Source organism: Hyperoodon ampullatus (assembly GCF_949752795.1).
Source record: "Hyperoodon ampullatus genome assembly, chromosome: 6".
NCBI lineage: Eukaryota > Metazoa > Chordata > Mammalia > Artiodactyla > Ziphiidae > Hyperoodon > Hyperoodon ampullatus.
The window spans coordinates 17658766-17672396 of NC_136919.1; the positions used below are offsets into that span (position 1 = coordinate 17658766).

At 43.6% G+C, this 13631-nt stretch overlaps 1 protein-coding gene across 3 annotated transcripts in view; it reads left to right on the plus strand.

The window, feature by feature from the left end:
• Nucleotides 1–13631, plus strand: part of ASTN2 (astrotactin 2) — a gene marked incomplete at both ends in the record, with an annotated part of 919723 nt that overhangs the window by 552633 nt on the left and 353459 nt on the right. For all 3 annotated transcript variants that reach the window (XM_079706619.1, XM_079706617.1, XM_079706618.1), the window contains one exon: nt 128–278. In XM_079706619.1, the coding sequence (XP_079562745.1) occupies nt 128–278 (151 nt within the window). The remainder of the gene's footprint in view (nt 1–127; nt 279–13631) is intronic.

Below are 13631 nucleotides of genomic sequence, written 5' to 3' on the forward strand. Positions count from 1 at the left end.
GTATTTCATTTTCTTCATTGTAAGTATAATAAATGATGATCTCAAAAGTAATAAATGCACATTAAAATTATTTTTAACCCAATGATACAGATGTCTCCGAAATTTAACCATCTCCTTTCTCTCCAAGGGAAGAAGCCATGCTGTCCACATACTTTGAAACCATCAATGACCTGCTGTCCTCCTTTGGGCCCGTCCGTGACTGCTCTCGGAACAATGGGGGCTGTACTCGAAACTTCAAGTGTGTGTCTGACCGCCAGGTGGACTCGTCAGGATGTGTGGTAAGTGCCATTGGCCTATGAACATGGTGCTGGCCCAGGTGCCAAGGCTACATGCTGGAGGCCCCTCCCTGTGAGGGGCAGCTGGTCAAGGAAGATCATGCTACTCATAGCACCTACCTCTGTGGCCTTCAGCACACCAGGCTGCCTTGGTTTCCTCATCTGCAAAGCGGGATAATTAAACTTACCTCCTGGAAGTGTTGGAGGAATGAAATGAGATATTAGAGCTTAGTACCTAATAGGTAGGTCCTTGAGAGCCTCTGGCTCTGGCTCACCAACACCCCAGGCCCTGCCCCTGCCCTGCCCCACCGGTACAAGATCCACCAATCCGCTGCAAGCTCTTAATTGGATTAAGGGTCTGAGGGTGTGGTCACTCTCAATCCCCAGGTAGAACAATGAACACCTTTGAAGGAATTCTGTTTACAAATCTCCAGAAACACCTCTGGATAGGATCATGTATAAAGATTCTCAGAATGGAAGTGAGTTGGGGCCTTAGCCCTCCCCAGTGTATTCACACTGGGGTTTAGCCTTCCAGGAAGCTTATAGTCCATTTGAGAGTGAGGTAGGGCCTGCCTTATTTCTGTGCACTCAGTGGGGAACATGTCACCTGTGCAGAAGAGAAGTTTCAGCTGAGACCTAAGGTTTGTAGAAGGCTTCCTGAAGAAGTTGGTGTCTTAAATGGCTTCAAAAGATGGGTCAACGTACGTTAGGAAAAGAGTGGGAATGGCCAAGGCAAAGCCATGGAGGGCGGGAGGGTGGCCTTGTTTGCATGGAGCTTTAATATCAAATGTGGGATAAGGACACAGAAGAAGATACGTGAGGATCATTGTTGCTTATAGAAGAGGGTCCTTAACTGGATGATTTGTTTTATAGGAATGACCAAAGGTGCCTGTTTAAAATGCACATTCCAGGTTCCACACTAGAAATTTTGATTCTATAGATGGGTTTCTGTCCCAGGAATCTGAATTTGTAACAATGTAATGAGTGTGTCTATGTGTGAGACATGGGAGTGTGTTGGAAGCACACGTGGGAAACAGTGTCCTACAAGCTGAACACCTTAGCCGGGTATTCAGTGCCTTCTTGATCTGACCCCTTTCCAACCTCGCCATCACTTTACTTCACTCTCCACTAGAGCCAAATGGAGCTAATTCGTTGTTGTTCCTGAATACACTTGCCACCAATGTGGGAAGCAGAGTGACTTTCCAAGGTCTCACCACAAGGTGGCAGGACGGAGGCCCAAGAACATGTCTCCTATACTCTCAGTGTTAGAGCCACTTTGGGCTGCTTTCCTGAGGAGCTGAGAAGAGACAGCAGCAAAGAACCTTGGAAAGAAGGCTGGTCTGAGTGAAGTGGGCTTACGCCCTGACTTGGTCATTGGCGAGCTTTAAAATCTGTGTTGACCTCATTAGCCGCAGTTTCTTAATCTTTCAAAGAGAGCAATAGCTCTTGAACTCACAGGTTTTCTGAAAAACCAAAGAATGTAACTGGAAATTATTTGAGATTTACCCAGTGCCATTTGTGTGTGATATGATGAAAGCCACAGCTACTGATGTATTTATGTAGGGGATATGATATGATATTTGGGGCCACAACAATTCAAGAGCACCATGTATTTAATTTCCTATAGTGCTTCTACAACTGAATTTTATTTATTTTCTGCTCCATCCATTGGCAGTGGAAGCGTAATTCTAGTCAGTTTAGGTGTGCTGCCTCCTACCACTTCCTGAATGGCTAAGTTCAAGGGGACTGAGGTACTTGTAAGGCATGGGAGTGAGGGGATGCTTGATGCTGGACCATCACCTCTCAACTCTAGTACCTGCTGTCTCATCTGGCCCTTGTCCATCACTCTCCTTCCTTTTTGGCATAAGCCAGGACCTCCCTGTTCCACCTGATTTACAGGTGCATGGTCCATCCTGGCATCTGCTGCCAGTTCTTTATACCCACCACTCGTCATTTGAGGCCATCTGGTTTTAACCATCAGATAGCTTACCCACCCTTTTGAGGAAATGAGGAATGTCCAGCAGCTCTTCTACACAACCCTCAGGACATGAGGGTCTCAGGGGAGCTGGCCGAAACCCTCTTGATCCAGACAGACCATGAAGGCATTTGTAGATGGCAGCTTTCATGTCAGGACAGAGTACTCGACCACATTTACCATCCACTGGACACTATCTGGCAGGTGAGACACAGACCCCCCTTTGCCTTCAGATCCTTCAAACCCACCTGATTTTCTACAGCCCTCGTCCTTTCCAACCACCCATGTCATTAGCCTGGTGGGAATAGAGACAGGGTCTCTTTAACAAGGTCATCTTGCTTGACTTCCAACATTGCTCTCTTCCCCCCAGATCAAGTAGGTTTTATGGGTGGGAGAGAGGCCACTTCTCTAACAGATCACATATTCTTCCTATTATTACTATTATCATTATTCCTTCTAATTAGACCTCAACTTCTGAAACCCAAAATTAAAAAAAAAAAATTTCCTTCTCTTGCTTGGTGTTCTGATTCTGCTGTGCTAATCTGCTCCTGGGATAATGGGTCCTCAGGCATGCAGCTGCCCAAATTGGGGAGGGTCCTAGGATGTGTGGTAGGCAGAGTAATGGACCCCCAAGGATGTCCACATTCTACTGCCTAGAACCTGTGAATATGTTACCTTCCATGACAAACGAGAATTCAGTTCACATATGGATTTAGTTGCTAATAAGCTGAATTTTGAAGAGAAAGATTATCTTGAGTTATCAGAATGAGCCCAATGCAACCAAAGTCCTTAAATATGGAAGAGGGAGGCAGCAGAGGAATTCAGAGCGATGCCGCATTGCTGGCTTTGAAGACGGAGGAAGGGGGTTATAAGTTAAGGAAAGTCTCTAGAAGTTGGATGAGGCAAGGAAATGGATTCCCTCCTCCCCACCCCGTCAACTAGAGCCTCTAGAAAAGGAATATAGCTTTGTTGAGACCTTGAATTTAGCCCAGTAAGCTTTTTTTCTACTTCTAACCTGGAGCACTGCAAGATAAATTTGTGTTTCTTAAACTGCCATGTTCACGGTAATTTGTTACAAGAGCGATAGAACACTAATGCAGGTGAGCAATAATACGGGAAGGGAGGTTGATCCTGGAGATAATATATAAAAAATTATCCTGGGGCTTCCCTGGTGGCGCAGTGGTTGAGAGTCCGCCTGCCGATGCAGGGGACACGGGTTCGTGCCCCGGTCCGGGAAGATCCCACATGCCGTGGAGCGGCTGGGCCCGTGAGCCATGGCCACTGAGCCTGTGCGTCCGGAGCCTGTGCTCCACAACGGGAGAGGCCACAACAATGAGAGGCCCACGTACCGCAAAAAAAAAAAAAATTATCCTGTTATTTTGATTTTTAATTATTCCAGGGAGACCCTCACCTCTTGACCAGGGATAGAGAAAGTAAAAGTGAATGAAGCATCAAAAGAGGGAGGGAGGGAGTCTTGTGTTCCCCTTCAATGTGCTAAAGAGTAAAAAATAAAAGTTATCTATTAGAAGTGGTCTAAATGTGACAAGCATAATGATGTCAGCAATGCACAGCTTGAAAAGTAAGCTATGGTTCCATTTATCTGTGTGGCAGTATAAACATTGCAAAATTCTAATCAAGATAGAGGGCAAAACCAAAGAAAACCGTAAGCACTTAATCATGATACCCTGTGGAGGATGTGCCCACCGTCTCTTGAGTAGCTGCTGCCCCCTGAAGCATTTCACTGCCGCTGTTCCCTTGTGTTATCCTGGTTTTCCCAGCTCCAGAAGGAAATTTTATTGGACTCAACCCCAGACAATCTGGTGATCAAAACGTATCCTCCTCAGCCCCTTTAGAAATGTCAATTCACAGCTCACCGTCAGTGTTCCAATTTTCTGTTATTGTGTAATAAACCTAATTTGCAGCAACAGGGATGGACCTAGAAATTAGCATGCTGAGTGAAGTAGGTCAGACAGAGAAAGACAAATATCATATGGTATTATTTATATGTGGAATCTAAAGAAATGATACAAATGAACTTATTTACAAAACAGAAACAGACTCACAGACTTAGAAAACAAACTTATGGTTACCAGAGGGGAAAGGTGGGGCAGGGGAGGGATAAATTAGGAGTTTGGGATTAACATATACACACCACTGTATACAAAATAGATGATCAACAAGGAGCTACTGTATAGCACAGGGAACTCTACTCAATATTCTGTAATAAACTAAATGGGAAAAAAATCTGGAAAACAATATATATATATCATATATATGTCATTATATATATCATATATATGTCATATATATATCATATGTCATAGATATATATGTCATATATATCTCATATATATGACATATATATATCATATATATGACATATATATATATCATATATATATGACATATATATATATGAATATCACTTTGCTGTACACCTGAAAATAACACACTGTAAATCAAATATACTCTGATATAAAATAAAAATTAAAAACAGAAGTTCTGTTAAACAGTGGTTATCTAGAACACAGTTTATAGTTCTCATTTTAAAAAATACGGCTGTATGAAGATCATACCTGATTTTTAGAGAATGTTAGTAATTTGAAAAATTAATTACATTAAGAAAAGAATGAGTTAAAAAAAAAAAAAAGCTCTGGCTTAAAACAACTAGTTTGTTTTGCTCACAGTGTTGTGGGTCAGGAATATACGAAGGGCTCAGCAGCTGGGTGATTTGTCTCTGGTCCATGGCAGGTAGTGTATCTGTAGCTGGAGGATTTGCTTTCCAGAGGACCCCTTCACTTACATGTCTGGTTCTGGGACTGGTGTGGCTTACAGTTGATCCTGGCTCTGTTAGACCTCAGCTGGGTCCGTCTCTAGAGCACTTGCCCATGGTGTCTCCATTTGGCTTGGGCTTCTCATGCTGTGGAGGCTGGATTTGCAAAGGAAATATCCCAAGATCAAGTGCTCCAAGAGCCTAGGCAGAAGCTGTACGTCTTCTTGGCACCTAGTCTCAGAAGTTCCAGGACATCATTTCTACCACAATCTATTGGTCAGACAGGTCATTGATTTCAGCTCAGATTCAAGGGAAATGAACTGGACTTCACTTGTCCATGAGAGGAGTAGCCAAGAATGTGTGGCCATCTTTAATCTACCCATTTTCCTGCAGCTTGGACTCACAGACCAGGAAGGGACCCTGGAGATCTTCTAACCAAGCCAGCACCTCTCCCACTATACAGACAGAAAAACAAAGGGCTAGAAAGATGCGGGAGTCACTCAAGTTCATGTAGGGAAGCAGTAATAGAATCAAGATTTGATCACAAAACTCCTTCCATGCAGTTGTACCTTCCTAGGTCATGGGCTTTTAGCATCATCGTTGCCACTGTAGCAGTCCAAATATTGACTTGGCAACACTGTATCCAGCACTGTGAATGTAACAGAGGATACAAGAACAACAGCCCTGCCTTGTTTTATAAGCTAGTTCAGAAGGCAAGATGGACTTCGGCAGGGCTGCAGCGTAACCTTGAACAGGTCACTTTGTATCTCTGCACAAGAATATGCATCAGGGCTGATATGAACACCAGAGGGAAGGGAGGAGATGTGGGAGAAAACCAGCACTCGTTGAGCACCTACTGTGTGCCATTTCACTTATGTTCAATGCAGTTCAACCACCCCCCTAGATGGGTATTATTGTATCCATTTTACAAAGGAGAAAAACTAGTACTATAAGAGCAACCATCCTCACAGTGACTGCGTGCCAGACATGATTCTAAGTGATTTGCTTATTTTAACCAATTTAATTCTCACAGTCATCCTACGAGCTAGGTTTTATGATTATCTCCACTTTACACATGAGAAAAATGAAACTGTCTGGTTGGGAATGGGAGTATGGGGAAGAACACAAAGGAGTGTGGGGAAAAAAGGGCAGTGCTAGGAGCCTTCATAGAAATTTAGGACTGAAAGAGGTACAGAGATTTATACACTTGCTGGACCCTATAGAGTGATGGTGTCTTTTAGGAGGTGTGTCTAATGTCAGTTTCCAGCCCTGCCTCTGAATTCCAGACCAGTCCCACTGAACCCCACCCCCTGCAGGTCACCCAACCGCATTCCCACTTCCTCTTCTCCCTCTTTTTTTTTTTTTTTCCCCACTTTGACCTAAAAAGCCATCTGGCCTCCCAGGTATTAGGAAGGACCAGAAGACCCCTGATTGCCCTTGAAATGCTGAGAGGCAACAAAAAAAATGCCGCCTTTTAAAAAGCCAAGTTGAGTAAAGTTACAAATTTTCATTTATTATAGATCAGGCCCCTCTTTGGCACCACTCAGAGGGAAGCACAGACTGACATCTGGCTCAGTTAGGGAGAGGGAGGCTGCTTCTTTCCATTCCTCATGTTTTCCCCTTTCAGTGACTCAACTGGACTGTAATGAAAGGAAACAAAGCTCAAGAAGAGCGGGGAGCACAAGTAAGGGGAATCAGAAGAGTGAGAAATCACTCTGAAGCACGGCCCAGGCCCTGCTGACTGGGAAGCCCAGCCCAGTGTGCCTGGCTTCCTGCCCTTCTGTATGGGCAGAGCAGGGCTGCGCCTTGGTGGGGTCTGGGCCCTGCCAAGTGGGTCTGCCTCCCCAAAAATGGACTCTCCATCCCTGCAGGTCAGCGATAGGGGGTGTGATGGATTCATGGTACAAGCAGGATAGGTTTTGCCAGGGTCCAAAATAGGAGAAATGACGCTTGTCACATTTTTCTTATTAAACATCTTCATAAATATGCAGTCAAGAGGCAAAGCATCTTTATGCAGACTCTTTCAGAGATGCTTGGTCTGGGAAGCAGGATTTAAAGGGTGAAGCATCTTTTATATGGTATCCTCATCAAAGTGCCTTCTGCTCAAACAGGTCCATAGACAGATAATTTTCTTTTCTTTTCTTTTTTTTGTTTGACAAATCATTTTATTATTGTTTGTCTCAACAATATACACTGCCCAGAAAGTACCACACGTGTATATGGTGTGGTGCATGTAAAGAACCTCTTCTTTAATGGCTTCAAGGAGATACTTGCCTCTTTTTTTTATCAGTTTTATTAGTTATCTGTTTTATACATATTAGTGTATACATGTCAATCCCACTCTCCCAATTCATCCCACCACCACCGCCTCCCACCGCTTTCCCCCCTTTGTGTCCATACGTTTGTTCTCTACATCTGTGTCTCTATTTCTCCCTTGCAAATTGGTTCGTCTGTAACATTTTTCTAGATTCCACATATATGCATTAATATATGATATCTGTTTTTCTCTTTCTGACTTACTTCACTCTGTATGACAGTCTCTAGGTCCATCCACATCTCTACAAATGACCCAATTTTGTTCCTTTTTATGGCTGAGTAATATTCTGTTGTATATATGTACTACATCTTCTTTATCCAGACAGAGAATTTTCTATATGCACCTTTATCAGTAATACTAGTACCGATGGCATTAATTAATAAAGAAATCATTGCTATCAAATATATCAATAATGGTCTCACTGATGGAGATGCATCTAGAGAGTGTTTGAGTGCTGATTATGGACCAGGCCCTGGGATAAGTGCTTAAAATGCATCATCACAGTGAATCCTCATAGCTGCCTGATGAGATGGGCATGATTACTACTCCTGTCTTGTCCATGGGAAAAGGGATTCAGAAAGCATGAGAAATTTGACCAGAGCATAAATTCAAACCCAGGTCTATCTAAATCCAGAGCTACTCTCTTACCTCATCAGATGCAATTTCCAGAGGCTGAGGATAGTTCCCCAAGGATAAAGCAAATGTCCCCATGTCAGGGACCATACAAGGAGGAGACACTTCCTTCTCCCCACGCTCCGTCAATGTCCAGGGTTCCTTCTTCCTCGTCTGTATGCAGGAGATCTGGAGGAAGAAAAAGGGAGTATTGGAAAAAGGGAGAGTCAGTGAAGGAAATTTCCCAAGAAGGTAATTGGAACTATGCCTCTTGACTCAGTGCCTGTACACAAGGCTCAGACTTTGGGAGGTGAAAAGGAAGGGTGTTCTCTTTCAGTTGGGAGCTGTGCTTTTGCATCTTTTCTTTGTGAACTTCAAATAAAGCCCTCCTCCCTTCTACGTATGGGGCTGAGGGGGTTGCAGTTTGGGGTTTCCAAGATTATAATGTGTGGCATTCTCTTAAAGCCTATGCACCCTTTTATGACATTAAACATTATTCCTCCCATGACATTTGAAGCTGTCTCTACTTTTTCCCCCTCATTTTATTTATCTGGGACCCAGATTTGCTGGGTCTGATGGTATTTCTGGTAAGCTGGCTTTATTGTGTGGAAGTCATTATCTGTTAAAGTCAAGCAACAGCCCCCGCCCTTCCAAAGTGATGGGTTTTACCCTTTGCTTCCCAGAAGGATGGTGCAGAGGAAAAGAGCCCCAAATTGGAGGCAGGGGATAGAAGCTTCAGTCCTGGTTCTGCCACCTGTTGGCTGCAAGCTGGAATAAAGCCCTTCAGGAAGGCGGTGGCCATCTGTGTGGACCGCATGCTGGACCCAGAGAGGAAGCTTGGGACCAGCCTGGGGATGGCCCGAGGAATTGCTAAGGACCCTGAAATCTCATGCCATATGTTCCCAGAGGGCAGTGATTCTAGCATTGGAAAGATCTGAGGGCAGGGACAGGCAGCATGGGGTGGAGGCCAGGGCTTAACTCATTCATTGGCTGGTGGGGAAAACAAACATACAGTGAGAGGGATGGTGGTGGCGGGGGGGATCTCCATCCCTTTGCTTCCCTTTTGTAAGCATCTCTGGAGTCATCGTTGACATTTTAATTGTGTTTCATGCACCTGCATTAAACACCTTTTCACCTTAGGAAGGTACCACGAGAGAGAATGTATTTCCTCCTACCATCACTTCTGCCTTCAGGAGGTCACAGTTTCTGGCATCAGAGAAACCTGGGCCCAAAACTTTCTCTGCCACTCACTAGCCATGTGACCTTGGGACAGATTACTTAAGGCCTCTGAGTCTTGGGTTCCTGTTGAGTAAAATGGGATAATAAGACCTGGCAAAGCTGCTATTAAGACTCACTGAGATAATGCATACACAATGGGCCAGCACCTGGCTCTAAGTAGGCATGAAGCATCATCACTATTATTTTTATTATCTGATGTTTCACGCAGGGATGATGAGGGTGGTGGTGGCAGTGATGACGAGAGCTCAAATTGTCTGAGTGCTTGCTACGTCCAAAGCCCCTGACATGGTCTCCTTCTTGTCCCTTTTCTTATAGGTGGGAACACTGAGGCAGGGAGAACATAAATAGCTCAGGTTCCCACAGCTCTTAAATTCTAGAGCGGAGGATTTCAGCCAGGCATCCTGACGCCAGAACCCTCGTCCTTAACCGAGGCAGATTCTTCATAAACATCATTTGTAGTGGTTGCCTGATTGCTGTGGACAGGAATCTTCCAGCATTTGCTTTTGTCTTATTGTTGGACGTTTGGAGTGTTCCAACTTTATTATAAACAATGTGCTCTGAGCATCTTTGGGCAGAAGGCTCCTTCTGTGTTTTATTTTTTTCAAATACATTTCTAGAAGTCTGTAAGGGCGGTTTCAAATTACGTTCTTGCTCCATGATTTTGTTGAAGGTATGGGATGGATTAAAATAAAGAGGAGGCGCTGTCTCGGGTTTTCTAACCTTCTCCTGTTTTGGGTGCTGGTTTTTGTTCTGTATCCAACTCAAGGGTGTTGGGCCAAATGGGCCCTTGAAGAAGGGAGTGATAGAATAAAAGTAATACTTTAGGAAGTAGAGCCTGGTGAATTGTGCAAAAATGCATGTGGAAGAGTCCCAAAGCAGAGAAAAGGTGCAGAGAAGAGTAAATGACGCAGCAGGGCTGTCATCTCGTTGAGGACATGAGGGGTTTCTGAGGCAGTGACTGCAAAGTTCTGAGTGGCCATGCTGAGTGCTTGTGAGGAAGGATTCCATAGCTGTTGGAATGCTGATAATTAGACAGCTTTTTCTTAGCTCTGAAATGGAAACCTTTAATAATTGTGTTTGTCTTAATTATAGTAATAGAATTTAGGCATTTATCAGGTATTTTACCCCATCCAGTTTTCAATCTTCTTTTTATTTTTTTTAGTTTTCTTTTAAGTAACTCATGCTCATTGTAAAATCAAATAAAACCAATTCAAACACTGATGAAATGTATAAAGAAAAAAAAAAAGCAAGGTCCTCTTTATCACTTACTTTAGAGATAACTGTGCCACACTTTGGGCTATATATATATATATATCTTCCTATACATTTTCCCCCATGCATATGCAAATATAAATAAGAATTTATACGTGTAAGTTTTTAAATGGAAGCGTAAAAAGTATACAGTCGTGTCCTTTTGAGGTAACTTTATATGTCAGAACTGCATGTCTTTACATATGCTTTTCAAAGAGCATTTCCCTTTCTCCTTTTTAACTGGCTCCCTAACTTGATCTTAACCATATGTAAACCCTTTTCCTTATGTCAAAAATTAATATGAGCAGGCTTCCCTGGTGGCGCAGTGGTTGAGAGTCCGCCTGCCGATGTAGGGGACGCGGGTTCGTGCCCCGGTCCAGGAAGATCCCACATGCCGCGGAGCGGCTGGGCCCGTGAGCCATGGCCGCTGAGCCTGCGTGTCCGGAGCCTGTGCTCCGCAATGGGAGAGGCCACAACAGTGAGAGGCCCGCGTACGGCAAAAAAAAAAAAAAAAAAAATTAATATGAGCAAACTGAGGCCAGAAAACATAAGAGCAATGCTTGGCTTCAACCCAGGTGTCCTGAACTCCAATCTAGGACCCTCTCTTCCACACATGTAGTATCCTTCTTTTATTTTTTATCATCATTCTTTTATCTTTTATCATGGGTCTTGGGATAAGTGGATGAGAAATGATGTCATCATCATTATTGTTGTTAATTTGAAAAGCTATCTTTTTTTTCCTGTATTCTCCAGCTTCTTCCTGAACCCTGCCTTCATAAGTCTTCCCCCACCAGCCCAGATAGTCTTGGAGACCGTCGAAGTTGTCCAGGGATGGCAAACTGTTTGGAGCACAGGAAAAATAATAACTGGACTCCTGCCACCAGCCATGATCCTGAAACCTTTTAACCTTGAGGGAGCAAACAGTGAGAAGGTTTCATAAAACAGTCATTAGCCTTTCTACTCACTGAGAAAATAGCACCCAGATAGAGTTATATATGTTTCTTGGGAAGTGGGCTAGTTCATCAGAATTCCACTCCAGAGGAAAGAGCAGACTTGGCTGTGATACAGACTTGGGTTCAAATCACATCCCTTTCACTGGGAAGTTGGGTGACTTTGGGCAAATTGCCGAATGTATCCGAGCCTTTGTTATCTTGTCTGTCCATAAACTAGGAATGGTCCTTGTGCCTTATAATGTTGTTGGCTGAGCCCAGTTTGAATAGCTGGGTACCAGCCAGACACAGTTATGTAACCTCACTTGCCAGGGCCAGTACCAACTGGTGAGCTAGGGGACCTGGGATCCTCTTCTGGCTTCCATTGAGTCAAGAATTTTTTTTCACCATCATTGAAAGGAAAGGTGATTTCAGGAGCCCACTGTCCTGGGGATGGTGTAGATCTAGGTTGTAACATGATCCTCTGTCTCAATGTGGCTCTTCTTATTGTGCGTTCTTAGCTAAACCCCTTATGCTTTCTACAAACTCAGAGACTTTAACTTGATTCTCTCTGGGGCTCTTTCCTTCCCTGCAACAGTCTGTAAATCAAAGCTGTGCTTGTGTCCCTAGAGGAAACAACCCAAAGGTCAGCCTATGCCACAGCCACTGGGACTTGTACCCTTCCCCACCCTCCCTTGGAGAGTTGTTCTTTTGTGCACAGTGAACCTTAGGGAGAAGATGGGGTCGTCCACAGGGTGGAATGTCAGGCAGGAGTGTTGTAACCAATCTCCATGATTCTGTTGTTGCCTCGTTTAGATAATGAGGCATCTCAGTTAAAAACTTATTTGTTTCAATTATAAAATTATTATATGCACATATTAAGAATGGTTAGAATACAGAGGGAGGAAGATGAAGAAAAATATCACCCATAGTTATACCACCTCCAATAATCACCATTAACATTTCATTATTTCCTTTTAGTAGCTTTTCTACATGATAGAAATTTTAGCATAATAGATAGAAATTTTTGCATAACAGATAGAAAATTTTGCATAATATAATTTAGCAATTTTATTATGAAATATAATAGACATGTGGAAAAATGGGTAAAACATTGCATGCCGTTTCATCAGTAGTAATTAAGTAATACCCATCTACCCATCACCCAGGTCAAGAATTAGAATATCGCCTTCATTCCACAAGCCCTCCCCTGACACACCCACTGTTTCTCTATTTCCCGTTTTAGCTCCTCTTCCCCTGTAGACCTTCATGCTAATCAGGCCCTTTATATTTTCTTTATAGTTTTCACACCTACGTATACATAGAACAACTTATTTTATTCTTTTGATTGTTGGTGGTGGATTACCTAGCATCCAACACATCTCATTAAGCTAGGTAAAACTGATATTCTTCTTTGGTTGAGGCCAGAATTGGCTAGCAGCTGGTTCACAGTTTTATTCAAACTTTAGCTGCATTTACAAAGTAAACTCCAAGTACCTACTATATGTAGGACACTGTGTTAGGCTCCAAAGTTATAGCAATGAACTGTGTCTTGGCAGCAAAAAGCTCACAATCTGTTTACCTGGCTAAAAAATGATGCTTTGGTCCTACCATCATGAATCACATGTGGATGCTTCCTTACAGCCCAAACACGCAATAAACGTTCTCCTAATGATTCCCTCTGGTGTAGACTCTGGCCTAGGCTGTTGCTTCCTGTCCTTTGAATCTTTGGCACCCATATGAACATCTTAGTTTTCTTTTTTCCAGCTGGTCCAAAACCTTGCAGACTTTTCCTAGGGCAGACTTTAAAATGTTACATCCTGGGTTCATCCTGGGTGAGAGGAAAAGATTTTAGGCAGGGGATGGGGTTAGAGAGAGAAAAAGAACAAATGTCTCTTAAGCTGCTTGTAAGTGTAACTTTGGATCTTGGAATCCTCACAGCACCCCAGCCAAATGCTAGCACCATCCCCATTCTGAGAGTGTGGAAGCCAGCTCAGGAAAAGAGGTGGCATACCCAGTGTCCCTCAGATGGGAATGGGCGGCATTGGGATCAGAGCCTGAATCTCAGGGGCTCTGGTAACCTTGATGGAAAAGTTGAGAGCACTGGTGGGCGGATGGGCGTCCTGGAGCACAGATCCGTGTTGCCGTAGTTGATGACATTGGACAACGAAATGTCAGTGTGCTCACGTGCACAGCTCTGCACTACAGCGTGGGATGAGGGGATAGTTCAGTGGGATTGGAATGGTGTGTGCTTAGCCCA